The sequence below is a fragment of the Musca vetustissima genome, unplaced genomic scaffold, assembly GCF_032173495.1.
Source record: "Musca vetustissima isolate MV318-11 ecotype Yass unplaced genomic scaffold, APGP_CSIRO_Mvet_v1 utg85316, whole genome shotgun sequence".
Lineage (NCBI taxonomy): Eukaryota > Metazoa > Arthropoda > Insecta > Diptera > Muscidae > Musca > Musca vetustissima.
The window spans coordinates 70,268-89,515 of NW_026874217.1; the positions used below are offsets into that span (position 1 = coordinate 70,268).

The 19,248-nt window shown below is 34.8% G+C and overlaps 1 protein-coding gene across 1 annotated transcript; it reads right to left on the minus strand.

Annotated features, from left to right (window-relative positions):
- Positions 1–1,466: 1,466 nt before the first annotated feature.
- On the minus strand, positions 1,467–17,626 carry LOC133331656 (uncharacterized; the record flags this gene model as incomplete). Its single annotated transcript, XM_061540040.1, has 6 exons — positions 1,467–3,800; positions 3,872–4,509; positions 10,180–11,017; positions 14,739–14,981; positions 16,500–17,509; positions 17,555–17,626. Coding segments are annotated over 6 exons (5,084 nt in total), but the record flags the coding sequence as incomplete, so codon positions are not given.
- Between the last annotated feature and the right edge of the window lie 1,622 nt (positions 17,627–19,248).

Here is a 19,248-nt window from a genome sequence, read left to right on the forward strand (position 1 = left end):
AAAGGAAAAAACTCCATATCAATTTATTGAAGAAATTTCATTTAATTCCTTTTTCCCGATTAAAAAACCAAAGATCATATAAAAAATAAACTTTAATAAAAAATAATAATCAGTATAAAATTAAAACAAAAAGGATTTCCTAAAAATATGAATGAAAATCCAAAAAACACAAGGTCTTTCATAATAAAAAAAAAAATTATAAAATGAAAATATTTTATAAATTTTCTTTTATAAATTAACCTTGTATTTTATTTCTCATTCACATTTAGTTGTATCCGGTAGGGGGGAAATTATAAAAAAAAAAACTTAAATATTACAATTTAAATACATATAAATTTTAATAATAGAAAAATAAAACATAAACTAAAGCAAATAATTATTTAAATGTTTTTTTTTTACAAAAGAAGTTTTACAAATTCTTATTCAAGATTTCGTTTGGTTCTAAAAAAACTGTTACTAAGAATTTAGGGATATTTTCTCATTGGATGTTCTTAAGGGGTAAAGGGGGAAAATAAGAAAACCAAAACTGTATTATTTCGAAATCAAGACTTAATTACAAGTCACATAAGATCGAGCAATTTTATTGGAAAATTAAGAAAATGTATTTAAAAGTTCCTAACAAATATTCTTAATTATTTTTTTATTTTGTAACAAAAAAAATTAATTTGTTCTCAAAGGTCAATAATAATTGCATTCAATTGATTTTATTTTAAAAAATTGATTTTATTTTAGTTATCCTTCAATTGATTTTATTTTAGTTATCCTCTAACCATTACTCCTTTTACAACCCTCAGAGAAAAAAATCCCAAAAATTAATTCCTAACACATTTCGTTCGTAAACAACAAACAATTCCATTCCAAGATATTTGAATTAAATATTTCCTATAAAATAAATCGTTATTTTATTTCAAAAATCCCTCTTTAAGAGTCCTGCTCGTTCTATAATGCTATTAACAATACCAACAATTAAAATATTAAATTTTAAAAAAGTAATTATAAACCACAATTATTAAAATGTGTGTGTGTGTGGGGTAGAGGATGTTAATGTTTTCAAAACATTCGAATTTCCAACCACATCAATAATAATATAAAGAAAATACTTTCAAAGAAAACCAAAACAAGCGACCTCATTCCTCCATATATTGAATCGAATCCCTTATCCATACATACAACTATACTTAACATTCGAATTTTTCGTTCTAAATTTAAAATTCCTTTAAACTACCACCACGTCTCAGTTTAGCCAAGCGGCGAAAACTTCCACCCATTGTTGGGGTGCCAGGTACCATACCCAAATTCGGTGAACCCGTGAGTGAAGAACAGCACGTCGAACGATCACGTATAATAAATGAACCACGAAATCGTACACGACTACGGCTACGTTCTGGTGTGGTTTGCAAGGACATTGGCGGTTGTAAGAATAACGTAGATGTTGTGTGAGCGGTATTTACCGTACCGCCACCACTGGATATCGAATATGGAGGTGTGGCCTTGTTGTGCCACACATACTCCGGAGATTATAACTTTTTCTCCCAAATAACAATGTGGGCATCGTTCGAGTTGGCAATTAGTGGCGATGAGGCTCCCGAACTTAGGGAACCCGATGATGATGAAGACTTATGACCGGGCGATGTGGTGTTGTTGTACCAAACATGACGCCAATAACCCCGACCACCAGTCAAAGTGATAATGGTACGTGGACCATCGGCTTGTTGCTGCTGCTGTTGTTTGGCATTTTGTTTCTGCTTACGTTTCAGTGTGGCCGTGGCTGCTGGCGGTGGTGTTGTACTGGGTGCAGCGGCTGCAGATCCGGACGCTTGTTGCTTTTGCTGCTGCATAAATTTGAAACCATCATCGGATTTTGGTGTACTATGCGTGTAATGTAAATCGGTCATTAGGCCATTCTCCGATATGTTACCCAAATCACTGCCATTTCCGGAAGTTTTATGACTTGCACTGGAACTGTTGCGTGATACTGAGCGACCGCCAAAGAAACGTATACCCATACTCTCTTCACTACCCGAAGAGGTGTATAAACTCGATGACTTAGAATCCACTGACCAATTGGACAAATCCAACGATCTGGGTCTAGAAGCTTTCATACGCAAACGTCTATCCAATGTGGTAACACGTCCCGGTATGGCAGCCAATTCGGGATCCGAACGACGCATACCTTCATACATCATATCCATAAGATTGCCTTGGGTACCTTCTTCGGCATCATAGTCTTCCTTGACATAGATCAGTTTGCCATACAGACCATAAACATCGCAATAACCATGTTCGGTATGCGATAGGGTACTGGTATTCGAGTTTGTACCCGATTGGAAATAGGCACCTGCTGAGCCCAAACCTCTAGGCAATGTTTTAGACATGCGTGCCGATTCCGAGGACAAGTCACGGAAACGTTTGCGATGGAAAGCCGGTGAATTGGCCAAAGAGGCACGTATTTTGGCCGAAAAACTTTGATCCAGAGAATTTTGTTTATCCAATTTGGAACAGCGTGGTGAAGAGGTTGTGGAATCTGCTCCGCCACCTTCATTACTTAATTCCCGCAACATGGCAGCTGAAGGTGAGGCAGAACCGGAACCATTGTCATCTTTGGGCAGGTCACGTCTTAGTATCACTGAAGTATCGTCCAATTCGGCATCGGTGAGTTTTTTGGGATCAGCATCGATGGCGGGCAATTGCAAATCATCGCCCATGCTGGGTACGGGCGGTGGAATGGTCGTCGTCGCCATCTCTCCAGGCATATTTATAGCCAATGGCATTGTCTGTGACGATTGTGCAGTTGGTTTATAACTGGGATAAGCTTTGGGCACCAATGGCAAGAGGAAGGTTATGGGGCCGAAATGAGCATGACAAGACATACTGATGCCACCGCTGATGATTGGCACACCTTCCAAGCGGGGCAATGGAATAGTTACGGCAATACCCACATTTGTGCCTACCCACAAAAGACCTTTGCAAGCCATCAAGGCGGTGACATATATGGCGCTGTTATTCACGGCATGTTCCTTTTTGCCATCACTACGCAATACACTGGAGGCAATGTTGATGTCCTGTAAATGCTTGAACGTTTCCGTGTGATACAAACACAACATTGTGGAATTTTTCAATGAAATCCACAATCCAATACCCGAATGAGCCATTAGATTCACCTGTTGATTAGAACCATGATGGACTTCAAAGCTCCGTTGAATCTCTCCGTTGAGGGCATTTAAGACGTATACACGATTGGCACATGCCGCATAGATGTTCATATTGATGGGTAAAATACTGGGTACTGGTAGACCAGAATCGCCCATCACCACCACCTGAGGATCTTTTAGCATCCAAACACCATCATAGGATCGGCGATAAATTAAAATTGTGGCATTCGATAGGGCCACATAGACAGTATCGAAATGATAGAGTATTTTCATGACCACACCTTGGACATTGCAACAATGTAATTGTTGTTCCTGCTCAGGATTTTTAGCCGTATAGATGAGTATTTTTTTGGTATCGGTACCCATCCATATGAGATCTCCCAAAAGGCTGTTCATATCCTCGCGTGTCTTGCAGTTTTCCAAGCCCTTAACAAATTCCATGGCCGTCACCTGGGTTTCGGCCAATTCAAAGGTGCTGACATCTCGCAAATTGCCCGCTTGTTGATGATGCTGAGAGAAAACGGTAATTTGTGATGCAGTCGTGTTTGTGGTGCAAATCCAGAGATAATTTTGTTGTTTGTGGCGGCGGCGTGCATTGCCACTGAGTTTCGGATCATTGGCGATGCTGTAATAACATCCACAGCGAACCTGTAGTGTTGGAAGAAATGTGGAAATTAGTATCAGGAATAGTAGTAGTATTTTTGTTTGTTACAACTCACCTCCGTTTGATGCTGTGACTTATGAATGGGCATCGCCTTGACAAACAATGGCATTTTATTTGTTTGTCTCTGCACCAATTGCATTTGCTGCTGCTCATAGGCCGGTGTACTGGTGGCACATGGTTCAGCCGGTGTGGTCTCCCATGCTGGCGAATTATTTACATCCAATGCCAGCTGGGCCAAACGCAATTCCGTTATCCATTCCTTTTTCACGCTGGGATTTGCCGTTTGGAATGTAAATGTTTCCTCTTTGCCATTTTTCGATCGGGCCACCAATTGCAGGCAGCACGAATCGACCCAGGCCATTTCTTCGTTTTTACGCTGTATTGAACTTTGTATGGAGTTCATGAGATTTCGTGTTAAATTGGTATTTAGCTCTTTATAGGTACCCTTTAGGGTGCCAACCAAATCGTTGATACGCGATACAACTTCATAATCATACATCAGGGTAGACATCTCGTTGCATAGGTTGTCAGCACCATTGGTTAATAAAGCTGCGGGTGAATTATCGAAGGCGGGATTTTGATAGCCGGCCATGGTGGCGGATGGCGATGATGTATTGGCGGGTAGGGTATTGGTTTGATAATTGTTGTTGCATGAACTGCTATTCGATTTAAGACTTCCGCCGCGATTGAGACCTGTGAGAGAGTTGAAGGGAAAGGGTTAATTATTTTAGAGTAACAAGCATAGTAAAGGTAAGCAAAATTGAGCTACCGATTAGGAAATAGGATTGTGACCAAACTTTATATTAGATAAGTTTTATAAAAGTTGAATGGGAATAAATGGAGATTAAATGAGTCGCTTATTTTGAAAGTGATCAAGTCCATTAAGTCCAGACGAATACCTTCATACATCATACCCATAAGATTGCCTTGGTTACCTCCCTCAGCAGTATAAGGTCATAAGCATTACAATTTATATCCGATTTGAGTTCATACCCGATTGGAAATAGCCAACCGAGGACGAAAAACGAAAGTACGGCTTATGCGAACTCAAGGAGGAAATACAGACCCATATCAGGAGAGGTGCATGTGGAAGCTAATATAAACAAATATATTTCCAATTTATTTTTTCTACTTCTTCCTTCTTCATTTGTTCTTATTTTCAATTGATTGTATGTATATAACATAGCCATGCCTACATATTAATAAGAATATAAAGCATACTTTTAGGCGCTAATAATGTACTCAATGAAATGGAGGCGAAAGTGTAGTACAAATTTAATGATTTTATATCTTTAGAATATGATTTAAAAAAATTTAATGAAACAAATTATTTCTTTCTCCGATTCCAATCTTTAATATATGACCCGTTTTAAATCTTCCTGGGATGATATTCAAATCTCCACTTTCATATTAAAAAAACATTACTTTCATTTTAACTTTTGATTTTAATTTATAATACGCTTGTTGTTGTTGTAATATTCTGCGTTTTGAATATTATCTATTCAACTCCCACAATGTTTTTTTTTCTCAAATCGTTTTTAAATATGAAAATTTCCGCATTAACAAATAATTTCTCTATGGCTTTGGTTTTTTGTAGCTGCGATGTTTATCTTTTAAGGAAGCTTTTGTGGCTTAACTCTTTTTTTATTCGCGATTGGCGGAACAAAAACAGATGGATGGATGGATGACTGAATGAAAGGATAGACAAAACAAACAGATGGAAAAAATGTTTCTAAACAATAAATTTTCTGACAATGAGGCAGCAGCGGGTAGAGAGTTGATTGTCGTATAATATTATTAATATTTTTAAGTATTGTGCGATTTTTCCAAACGCCACTTTTCGACCTGCATCACATTTATGTCTGGTTAGTGTTGGGATATTTTCTGTCTACTCAAGTTACCGCCGTTTGAAATGAAAATGGATTGAATTGTGTTCACAACAATAAAATGAAAAAAGAAACCCCATCAAAACAAACCATAAAAATTCACTTTATTATCTCTTTAGCAATTTATTACATCCGAAGCGGAAACCATACCCTTTTTTCCCAAAAAAAAACCAACAGCAACATTGTCCAAAAACGAATTCAAAAAAACAACATTACACACAATTGAACAAATAATCGACGATTTATTTATGAGTTCATTCGGAACCAAATTTCGAGAGAGGAGGACGAAGAACCACCTTTTGGGTGGGACGTTGGTTTGTTAGGGGGAGGGGGTTATAATGAATTGAATTGCAATAATTATGATTCGTTTGCCAAATTGCATAAATCAACAAATTAACATGAAACCTCAAACAACAACTTGACGAACATCAAACAGACAATGGCTGGCGATCATGAAATGTCCATTGTTTTCAATTGCAGGGAAAATCACAAAAAACAAAAACTGATCTACAATAGTTTCCTTAGCAAGACAGCATCAACAAAATAAAGGCGTAGTGTTTGGCCTCCAAATCAAAAAATAAAAATGAAAAAAGTTTTTGGTTTTTTGATATTGACCACTTCGAACCACAAACTCAAAACCGAGTGGAAAAACAAACAATCTTAACATTTTGATATTTGATTTCAAAATACTTGACGCCGATGTTGTTATTGCTGTTGTCTTGTCTATGACAATACCATTGATCTATAACAAGAGAAAAAAAAAACGAACTCCGCCATGAAAATCAGCCGATATTAAGTCAATGATGATTTTGTTGTAGTTCAGTATTTCCAATTGTTGTTCGTCTAACTGTTGTCGATGATGGTGGCAGTATAAATTGTAGACAATTTATTAATGCAACACAATTGGGTGTTGTTGCTTTTGGGTGTAAAAGTTTACCAAGTTTCAGTATTAGTAACCGATTTTTATATCCTCTAACATAAGGTGGAAATCGCTTATAACGATGATTAGGGAACCAGCGAACTTCTTTCCTATAGGGGATAGCAAATAACAACATTTATTTTCGGAAATTAGGTTTCGAGTTTGTCGTCGTTATAACCGATATGTTGTTATAAACGGTGTCGGTATTAGCAATTCGATCTTAATAAGCGATTTGCAATATTAAAATTTCGAAATTTTGAACATACATTGTTAATATGCCCAGGGTGTTTGGTATTGCAAATAGGACATATCGGTCCTTATTTTGGCATCCATATTTTGAAGGCATTACCATATTTTGAAGGCATTACCAAAACGATGTGGCTGAAATTGGGAATTTCAGGATTTCCGTGGTTTAAAAACTTTTTTGAAGGTTTAGTTTTTGACATATTTCCATCTATATCGGTACCGGCTAATTTGAAGGGGGCTTTTTTCAACCGAAAGGGGTTTAACATTTTTTTGGATTGTGATAAACTTCTTTCTGTTTTTAGAAAATGTCCGATATAGGCCCATGATTTAACATAGCATCCAAATAATTTTTCCCATCAAGTTTACGTATTTTGATGCCCTAGGTGTATACATCAAATGAAAAGGATGTAATTTGGCATTATGGGAGGTTAGTGGGTAGAAAACATGTTCGCTGACAATTTTTAATAGAGGTCCACGTCTTGGTAAGCGACTAATATACAGCACCTGAACCCCATTTTCGGTTATTTCGAGTTTTTATTGCCATTTCACATCGAAGTGGCTATAATTTAATATTTCGAATTTTTGAAGGATAAATATTTTTTGCAGAAAATTCTATATAGGTCCATGTTTTATATGGCGCCCATATAAAGGCCCCATCCCATTTTCGGTACTTTTTTGGTTTTAGCACACCGAAGTGACAGTAATTTGAATTCCGTGTTATTGATTGGTGCCTATCTTCTTCGTACCACATTTTAATTACAGGTCCATATTGCAAAATCATCCCATATAAAGACCCTGGCGTATTCTACGTATTCTCGGAGGCTTAAAAACGTATTCCCATTCAATTTTTATTCCCATTCAATCATCGAAGTGGCTGAAATTCGGGATTCTGAAATTCCGGCATCTCGGTAGGTAACAATTTCCTTTGCAGAATATCTAAAATATAGGTCCATGTTGCAGCAGATCCAACCAAATTTTAGCACCTGAATCTTAGATGATAATCTATCATGCCATACCCTCTCCTATATAAAAACCTTAATCTATTTTATGTTTTTTGAATGCGAATTTCATGTTGAAGGTTATCAAAAAAACCTTTACAATTCTCAACATATTTTCGTAATTTTTAATGTTTTCGAAGAAGAAATTTTTTAATTTTTGCCATAGACCCCCTTATATAAAAATCCCGATACATTTTATGTATTTTGAATCCGGATTTCAGGTTATAGAAGGATTTATTTTTTTTACTTTTTTCACAACCCCCCTTATTATTACGACCTAGTAAAATTTAACATAGACAATTATTATTAGCCTGACATAGGATTTCATGCCGCTCGCAAATATCAACTCCCCCCCTCTGTGTGTGTATAACAAGAAAAAAACAAATCCTTAAAAAATCAGCTCCCACCATTTATATTAGTTATCCAGGCGGCGGTATTGGATATCAAATAAAATCCGATAGCGAAAAAATACAACAACCTAGGCAACATGAACAACATTCGTCCATTTCATATGGCATTTGTCCATCACAAAACAGCTAAATATTGGTTGTGGCGGCTTTATGCTTGAGTTTCATGCTCTCAAGCTGGCAGGCTCAACAACCGTGGACTGATTGATCGAACGTAATAAAACGCAACAACAACAACCATTGACCATTGTTGGAAAAAAAAACAGCAACAACAAATGATTGTCAGTTAAGCCTTGATGAACAGAGAGAGAGAGGGATGGGAGGATTCTCGCTTGGTAGGAGTAAACTACCCACAAAACTGTTAACATTTTAGTTTATTGAATGGCTGGGAGTGCAATTTTTTTATTTTTCTCTTGGTCATTATTGTTATTATGATTAGCAGAAGCGGCAGCAGCATCGCCATCATTGCTGGATACAATTTTTTTTCGTTTTCAAATGATGATGTCTTAAGTCTTTGGCGCATGCAGTTTTTCAAATTCATCTCTCCTCCCCCTCCTCCTTCTGTTTTATGTTCGGTTTATTTGTTATTGAAATCGTTTGAAGTTTGTTTTTGTGTTTTGAAAATAAAAATAACAAAATCTCCAAGCTGGGTATTTAGCATCACGCAATTCATTAGAAAGAAAGTCTAACGTGGTGGAAAGAAATGCTGCTTGAGATATTTAAAAATAATTTTGTTAGGAGTTCATTTGTTGTGTTTGTGTTGTTGTTGTTGTATTTTTCTCTTGTTTTCATCTTTGTTATATATTTCTGAAAGATGTGTGTTATGGAAATTTCACTCTCATTTGTAGGAGTCATTGACTTGTGAGTGATGTTAAATACAAATCACGCAGTATGTGATTCAGGTGGAGTCAAATAAAAAAAGAAAAAAATAATCGTGGTGCCTCCAATGTTGCTGCTCCACAACATGTTGTTTGTAGAAATCAATCTAATAATTGAAAAATTATAATAATTTTTGGTGAAATTTCGAAATTTAGTTTAAAATTGTTAGCCAAAAGGCGAAAAAGTGAAAATTAATTGAAAATAATTGAAGAGGTGTTTTTTATTAAAAGGTTTCTAAAGTAATTATTTTGAAAGAATTTATTAGAATTGACATGAGAATTTCAAATTGCCATAATTATATGGTGGAAATGTACCAAAGATTCAGAATTTAAAATTTCGATACTAAATAAAAAAAAATAAAAAATATTTGGAATATTTTAGAGAAAGGAAAAAACTTTTGATTTCTAGATAAACGGGATTAGTGATTTTTTATATGGAAGCAGCTTTGTCAAAATATGTTTTTGAATTTTCAAAGGACCTAAAATCCCAATTTACAATTCAAAATATCGGAAATGGAGAGGAACAATTATATCTGGGTTATGTCAGAACAAAGACCTTGATTGAATATTTTCTGCCAAGGTTTTTTTGCATCCACCAAGGTCCCGGAATGCTAAAGTGTAGCCCCCTCAGTTTGAAAATGCTGTTAAAACCTTCAAAAGATCCAAAATGAAGCGGGAGCCTTTTGTGGGGTCTATATCAATACATGAGCTTCTATAGAAAATGTTTCCTCCAAAGGCCTGTCATACACAATTACAACCTCTATAAATTGAAAATTCAGCTAACACCTTAAACAAACAGAAAATACCTCGTTTCCGTTATATGAGGTCTAAGCCGAAAATTGGTTCTATATATCTGAATAAGTGTATCTAATTTTGGATGGATGAATTCCATGTTGCATAACTTATTTAAACACATCTTTAAGCTATTTTCCCATAAGTGGCATAGTTCCACAATTTCCTTCATTCATGATAATTCAAATAAAATTGTTTTGAAATATTTTTAGGAAAAAAATTAACAATCCCACTCACCTGCAGTTAATATTCTCGACAAAGTTGCAGAAGTACTATTATCAACAATTTCCACATCTGTCACCGGATACATCCATTTGAATGTCAATTTCTCGGTCGCACCAAAATCATGCGATTGTTTGGGCGCCACCGAAACACAAATCACCTTATCGTTCAGCAGCAACAGTCGACGCTGTTTCGATTTGACTATAAAACCGGCCTGATTAAATTCCATATGCGTTACATTATCCTCGCGCAATAAATAACGTGGCCGATTGCCTTCGGTCGTTGTTAGAGAGCGTGTATTAAATGTGCCACTGATGTGACCCAACATCTCTTTGAAACCCTGATATTGTTCCGCTTCGCGTTTACGTTCGTTCAACATTTCGGCCAACAATTCCAGTTGTGTTAAGGCCAATTGCAACGACATACGATCATGATGGCCCTGGGGTGTATATTTGAGTAGATCTTGCAGAAAGAGTATGAATTGAGGGAAACGTTGCACCGGCTTCACCATCAGACCGAAAAAACTTAAACGATCGTGAGCACTGATTTGTTTCACTTTGAAGAAATCCGCCAGTGCCGATTTGCGTTTCTCCTCCATTTTGGCTAATTCCATGGCAGCTGAGAAATTGTTAATGAAACCCGAATAGATTTCCAAGATACGTGGCTTACTGAAGGCGCTGACAAAACAATCACCCAGTTTTTCATCACGATCCCAATTGCGTACACATTCGGCCAGGGCGATGCGGAAAAGTTGATGCGATTGCAGGATGTCGGGCAGGCGATGAAAGAGCGTGTTAATTTTGGTAGCACTCAAAACGGGTGGACTACTTTCTTCCAGAGGTTTTTTGTAATCCTAGATTTGTGGAGGTGGAGCAGGAGGAGTGATTGTTGTTGTTGGTTTTGTTGTAGATCATTGTGTCATGTTGATAGTTGATATTTGCATCAACGTGACGAGAATAAAAGGCGATGGGGAAAAATAAGAATAAACAAAAAAGAGAAATATGAATTAGTAAAGATGCAAAATTTTGCTACAAGTTGTGTTTTGTAGGTTATGTATACAGTGGAGCTTTGTATGTGTGAGATTATGTATACCATGGGTGTTTTTACAGAAAAAAGAAGAAATGCAATTTGTAAAATGCTATGAACTGTATATTTTTCAAGAAATATATAGTCTAGTGGGACATGTTCTTGACCTTGCACTCTTTTTCCATGCAAAAGGTGGCGAAACTTGTAATGCTGCCATATGAAGGACGGATTTTTACCTTGTGGTGATATAAGCTTCCTGATTTAAGACCCAACACTGTATTCCGCCATTATGGTGTTTTTTTCCTATAGAAAAAAACTTGAACCTGTGGTCCTGCGAATTTTTTTCTATAGAAAAAACTTGAACCTGTGGTCCTTCGATTTTTTTCTATAGAAAAAACTTGGACCTGTGGTCTTGCGAATTTTTTTTATCGGAAAAACTTGGACCTGTGGTCGTGCGAATTTTTTTCTATAGAAAAAACTTGGGCATGTGTTGTAACAAGCAAAAGGAAACGAAATAGACACATGGTTCCTTTTGAGAATATGCATAGAATCACTTTTTAAGTCGATTTATGCATGTCAGTCCGTCCATCCGTCCGTCTGTAGATGTTAAATTGTAAACAAAGTACAGGTCGCATTTATGATCCGATTTGAATGAAATTTGGCACAAGTCACTTATTTGGCCCAAGGACGAACCCTATTGAAATTGGGATAAATCGGTTCAGATTTAGATATAGCTCCCATATATATTTTCGTCCGATTTAAGGTAAATGTGGCACCAAAGTCCCTGTATATCTTTCGATTTGCACGAAACTTGGCACAGAGTACTAAATTAGGTCCAGAATGATGTGTGCTAAGTTTCGAGAAAATCGGTTCAGATTTAGATATAACTCCCATATATAGTTTTGTCCGATTTTATGTAAATGGTGCATCAAAGTCCCTATATATCCTTCGATTTGCACGAAATGTGGATTTATAAGTAAATGAAGAACTCAAGATGTGGCCGAATGCACAAAACATACTGAAATATGTTTCGATGAAATCGGTTTAGATTTCGATATTTTGATTTAAATTTATTTACATAATTTTGTCCCATTGCAAGAAACAACTCTATATCTGACCAAAATTTAGTATATGTTGCAAATTGACATGTTTAATTTCATGTTAATGGTCCTTCAAAAATGCGACGTCTTTTAGGATTTGTATGAAATATACCCAAAGTGGTAAGTCTTGAATGATGTGTGCTAACTTTCCTTACTGGTTTTTATATAGAAAAAACTTGGTCGTGCGAATTTTTTTCTATAGAAAAAACTCCCATATATAGGTTTGTTCGATTTTATGTATGGTCGTGCTAATTTTTTTCTATAGAAAAAACTTGGATCTATGGTCGTGCGAATTTTTTCTATAGCTCTCACAAAAGGATTCCGATCGATTTAAGGTATTTAGGAATGTGGTGGGAACATACATATTGCTTCCCAATATATTTTTCTGTAATTTCATTTCTTTTTCTTAGTGTTTATGTTCTATATGTATATGTGTGTGTGTATTTTATTTATATTTATTCATTTTTATACAGAATTATTTACTTTAATTTTGCAACTATGGTGGGATGGATGGTAGTAATGGTTGTAATGATGAGAAAGAGATATATTTAAAAAAATGTACATTTCATTTCGATTTGGATTGATTTGATTGATAGCGTGACGTAGTAGTATAGAGAGGGGGGAAGAAATATATTTTTTTGATTGTATATATTTTTTATTAATATTTTGTTGTTGTTAATGGATGGCATGTAAAGAAATAAATTACAGAAAAGAAAATACAAATTTGTTTTAATATTAATAATGAGTTATTATGAAAAAGGAATGAACGAAATACACACAAGTAGAGGGGTGGAGTAGAGTTCAAATGCAAGCTGAATTAAAATAATAATAAATATAAATAAAAAATAAATATGAATATTCATAAAGAGGATGCAAATACAAGCAAATAAAATTCGTAACAGTTTAAAGAGAATAAAAAGAAGATTTGTAGATTTCCTGGAAGAAGTTTGTGGATGGTAAAGCATTAAAAAAAGAAAAAAATCCTTCCAACATGCAATACAACAAATCTTGTAAACCATTGCTTTGAAAAAAGGTATAATAAATATATTTCCCTTTAAAAAATAAAAAGAAATCCCTTTGGCCATATGTTAAATAATAGAGATTTTGCAATATCCTGCCATGTCCCTACTACTTAGTCCCTTAATATATTAACTTAATTTGTTACAGAATGTTTGGGGAATAGGGATAAATATTGAGGGGTTTCTATTCAATTTTATTATTGTATTCTTGTGTACGCCCTCTCTCCTTATTCGCCTCTTAACAATTTTTGCCAATCAAAGGTAAGTGATTCAGGGTTTTGGTGGGTCTGTGGAGATTTTCGTTCTTCTGGTTTCTTTAAAAGTAAAATTAGCACTAATTGCATTTGTTTCGCATAGCAAACGAAAAAAATCGTATCTGATTGTATTCTTATACAACACTTGAGTTAAAGGCAATCAGGATAATTGAATTTGATGTGTGTGAGTGTGTGTGTGAAAGTTTGTCTATACTCTCAATGTTCAATGGCATTTTGCCAGAAATTACCAGAATGTGGTAGATATTTTATGTTGTGGGAATTTTTGTTTGGCTTAATATGTGGTTTGATATCGTGGCGAAAAAGGATGCTTTAAGTGGGTGTCTGCGTACACATGAATACGATATTAATGAAAAATTAACGGGGTAAGACATGTGTATCAATTATATTGTAATTTGGTAGGAAAAGAATCCATAGATTGAAAAAAAGAGATATTTCTTTTTTCGTTCGGATGTCTCTAAAAAAATTTAAAAATCAAAACTGATTATTTTATTTTATTTATTTTTTTTTATGAAAAAGGAGCAGATTGAAAATGTATTTGTTTTTCGGACCAAACATTTTCTTCTAAGTGGGTGGGTGCGTACACATGCAGAAAGAAGAATTAATGGGAAGAATTGATGAAGAATTAATGGGAAGAATTAATGAAGAATTAATGGGAAGAATTAATGAAGAATTAATGGGGTAAGACATGTGTAGTAATTATATCGTAATCTGCTGGGAAAAAAAGAAATCAGATTTTTGTTGTCATGTCTACTTTGTCGTTCGGATGTCTCTAAAACAATTTGAAAAATCAAACGTGATTTTCTTAAATTCTTTGGATGATTTTTTTAATTTTTTATTTTTTCGGGCCCAATTTTTTCTATTACAAAAATCTTATTTTTAATATATTAATATTTAGATTTAAAAATAAATTATTTCAAAATGTTAGTAGCATTTAAGAACAAACAAAACTATCATGCATGAAACTGAAAAATTTCTAAGCAAAGGAAATATGCAAATTATAGCCAAAATTTGATCTACAAAAATGATGATGATCTGATTTTAAAAATGATATCGATTTGTTAAGAACGCATCTACAATAACTCATAATTACATTTTTACAAATACACCAAATTTATTTTGATAAAAAAAATAAATAAAAATCACGATAAACTTACATTGACTAGACGTTGCAGTGTGGCCACATATGAATTTTCACTGTGCACAATGGCCGATACTATGTGACGACGTTTTAATTGTTGTTGAGAGAGGCCGGGTGGTGCTGGTGGCAACATTGGTTGCACCAAACGCTGATGAGCGGTACGGGCAGTGCCATTGGCACGACTACCCGGTGGTATCATAAAATCCAAATCGAATCGTGAAGTCGATGTGGTCAATGAAGCCATGTCGTCATCATCGTTCTGAAAGAAAAACAAATTTTGGTTAAATATTTTTAGTTAAATTTGAAAAACGTTCAAAGACTAGCAAGTTATTCAAAGCTTTTTAATGTTGAAGCAACATGTTTTGAAGTTGATAAACATTTGAATGTGTTCAGTCAACATTTTCTAGTGTTGCAGAAACATTATCATAATTAATAATTTTCAATTAACATTTTTAGTGATGTATCAAAATTTTATAGTGTTGAGCCAACATTTTATAATGTAGAACCAATATTTTGTAATGTTCAACCAACATTTTATAACGTTGAACCAACATTTTATAATGTTGGATCAACATTTTATAACGTTGAACCAACATTTTATAATGTTGAGCCAACATTTTATAATGTTGAGCCAACATTTTATAATGTTGAGCCAACATTTTATAATGTTGAACAAACATTTTATAATGTTGGATCAACATTTTATAATGTTGGATCAACATTTTATAATGTTGGATCAACATTTTATAATGTTGGATCAACATTTTATAATGTTGAATCAACATTTTATAATGTTGAATCAACATTTTATTATGTTGCCAACATTTTTTTGTTGAACCAACATTTTATTATTGAACAACATTTTATAATGTTATTTTTTTTAATATTGAACCAATATTTGTCGAACCCACATTTATTATGTTGAATCAAGATTTTAAAAATGTTTTACCAACATTTATTATGTTGAATCAAGATTTTATAATCATCATTTCATAATGTTGTAAAAACATTATATAATATTGAGTCAACATTTTATAATATTGATTCAAAACTTTATAACATTTACTCAACATTTTGTATATAATGTTAAAGAAACTTTTTATCTATAATGTTAAATTAACATTTTAAAATGTTGAACCAACATTTTATAATCTTGTATATATACGTTATAATATTCAGTCAATATTTTATTACATTTAGACAACATTTTTCAAATAATCGTACACACAGTCTTCTAATGTTGAATCAACAATTGGTAATCTGGATCCAACATTTTATTTTGTTGATAACATGTTATAATATTTAGTCAATATCATATTGTATCGTGTCAAAATGTTATCATATTGAATAAACAATTTCAGTATAATGTTTTATAACATTTTTAATTTTGGATCAATATTTTAAAATGTTCAATAAAGATTTTTTAGTGTCAACATTTTATAATTTTGATTTAATAGTTTAAAATATTGAATCATCATTTCATAATTGTGGATAAACGTTACATACTTCTTATAAAGTTGTATCAACATTTTATAATGTTGTATCAAAATTTTATAATGTTGTCTCAACATTTCATAATGTTGCCTCAACATTTTATAATGTTGTATTCAAATTGTTTAACGTTGTTGTATAAACATTCTACAATGTTGATTAAACATTTTACAATGTTGCAGCAACATTTTAAAACGTATCATAAACTCATTGCAATGATCGAAAATAAAATTTTTTCAATTCCAATTTCTAATTCCCATCAAAAAATCAATCACCCTCCACTCACCTCTGGTACACCAGGCATTTTACACGCAGATTTTGATGTATTCGCTGAATTTGAGTTGCTATGTTTCTGTGGTGATCCAATACTGTTCGAATCACATGTCGAATCGGGTATATCAATACTGGACGAATTCGAATGGCGGCCATCACGACCACCAACATCGTACTGATGCGATGAACCGCGACGTATTGAAAACCAACGCGATAAACGACCGCCGGGCGATTCGCCAGGCGTCGTAATGTCTTCTCGAGGCGGTTGATGAGCCGTAGGCATTGTGGCACAACTTGTACTGGCGCGACGCGTTAATGTTCCTCCACCGCTACTATTATTACTGCTACTCGTTGTCGAATTACTACTACTGCTGTTGCTATCAGCCGGTGAATTTGCCTGTGAATTTGTTGAACGCCATTTGTCAAAGGACAGATGTTGTTTGGCCCGATTAAATGTGGAACGCAATTGTGAATTGCGTTGATTGGTGGCACTTACGGATGACGTCACGCTGCCGTTTGTATCTTCCTCGTGATTCAACTCTTCGTCTTCCGAAGAGCTGTTCAATGGTGGCGGTATGGGTGAGATGGTTTGAAATTCGTTGGCCACACCGCTTGTAGCGCCGGCTAGATGATCGTTGGCGTTATTTGGCGAGTTTGTTGTACCAACGCCAATGCCACAACCAACGGCAGTTGATCCGCCGTTGGCGTTAAAACTACCGCCAGCTATTGTGTTGCCGGTAACAGCAGCTCCCTGAATAGTGAGCTGCTGTGGATTTTGTTGATGTTGGAGTTGCTGTTGTTGGGGTTGTTCTTGAGCCGCTTCTCCACAGCGGCTTATGGCACTTGTTGTTGTTGTATGTTGACTGTTGGGGTGTTGTTGTTGTTGCTGCTGATGATTTTTTCCTGCTGCCGGTGGAGGCTGTATTAATAATGGTTGTATAGCGTTACGTCCTGTTGCCAACGTATCAGGACGCCTTGGATTTTGTGTGTTGCTATGCAGTTGTGCTGTGGTTGTTGTTGTTGCTGTATTGCCACTTTGTTGTAATAAATTTTGATTGGCGGTGTTACTATTGTGGTGAATCGCTGTTACTGCACTGGGAAGTGGATCCTCCCATGAGCCAGAATTTAATTTTGATTCATCTGGAAAACGAAAAAGGAAAAAAGAGATAAATTAGCAAAGCTTTATAAATTTGATAGAACTTCTATATGCTAACAAGACTATGTTCCATAGCAACACTTCAGTATTTAAAATAGTTTTAGGGGGCTTTCGAAGTTCCTAAACAGCTGGAATTCCTAATTGAGTCTCCCACAAAAATTCCATTCTTCAATCGGAACTCCTTTTTCAGACATTTGGAAATCTGCTATAGCTAGAAGATCTTCTAAAATTGTATAGGCCTCCTAGAACCTATAGAACTGCTTAGTGGATCTCTGTAATAGGAAACACTTTAGAAGGCAATTAAAAGTTTGGAATATTTTTCAAAAGCCTTCTAAAAGTCCTACAGATTTTCTATAATGAGAAGTGATTTGTTAGAACTAAAATTACTTCTTGAGAAGTAAAATTTAGGATTTAAAGGGTTGCCTAATATATTTCCACTTCGGTAGCCCTCCTCAAAGCAAAATTGACTATATATGGCTAGGAGTTAGAACATCATTTGGGAAGGACTTTCATTGCCTTTGGATTAAAGGAAATTTGTTGTCTAGACATCCCCTAAGTTACCTATAGTGAAGGTCTCCTAAAGGCTAAAAGGCAGTATTTGGTTAGGATTTCTAAAGAACTTCTAAAACCATTCTTGAGAATGTTATAAGACCTATGAGGGCACTTAAATAATTGGAAGTTAATCTAGAGGACTTCTATACATATAAGGCATTCCTGAGGATTTTCATAACTAGAATATTATCTGGAGGTCTTAGAACATGAACGCCTTTGGAAGATTTTATGTAGGACTTCGAAAGTCTTTCGGAAATATACTGCAGGTCTTTTATAAGTAGATTAACATGTAGAGGTTATTTAAAAATTAGTTTGGGCTCTACAACAACTTGCAGATACCTATGGAGACCTATAAAAATTATCTAAAACTAATAAACCTCCAAAAACTCTACTCCGCCTTTTATATATTCTATAAGTCTTTTATAAATGGAATCATTTGAAGAACTTCTAAAAATATAGGATTTTTTGGGTCTTTCGTTAGATCCAATCGGATGTAAATGTCGTCTGCAAGTTGAAGTTTTTTTTTTTTTAAGAATTTTTCAACTTCAAGATCTGTTGGAATTTTTCTAAGGATTCTTTGAGTTCTTCTGGAGATATTTAATAGGTAGAGGCCATCCTAAGGGCTTTCATAAATAAGAGGACGTAAAGGCCATTCTTGAGATCAGGACAATCTAAAAAATACAACAATTTAAAAGAGTTATGAGGGCACTTAAATAATTGGAAGGTAATCTCGACATTCTTGAGGACTTTCGGAACTAGAATATTTTCTGGAGGTCTTTGAACTTGAACGTCTTTGGAAGATTTTATGTAGCCAATAGGACTTCGAAAGTCTTTCTATGGCTAGGGATCTTTTGTAAGTAGATTAACTTGTAGAGATTATTTAAAAATTAGTTCTGGACCCTACAACAACTTGTCGTCTACAATTTGAAGACCTTTTCGATTTTTTTAGATTTTTTCAACTTTGAGATCTGTTGGATGTTTTCTAAGGATTCTGTGCGTTCTTGTGGAGATATTTAATGGGAAGAGGCCATTCTAAGGCCCTTCATAAATAAGA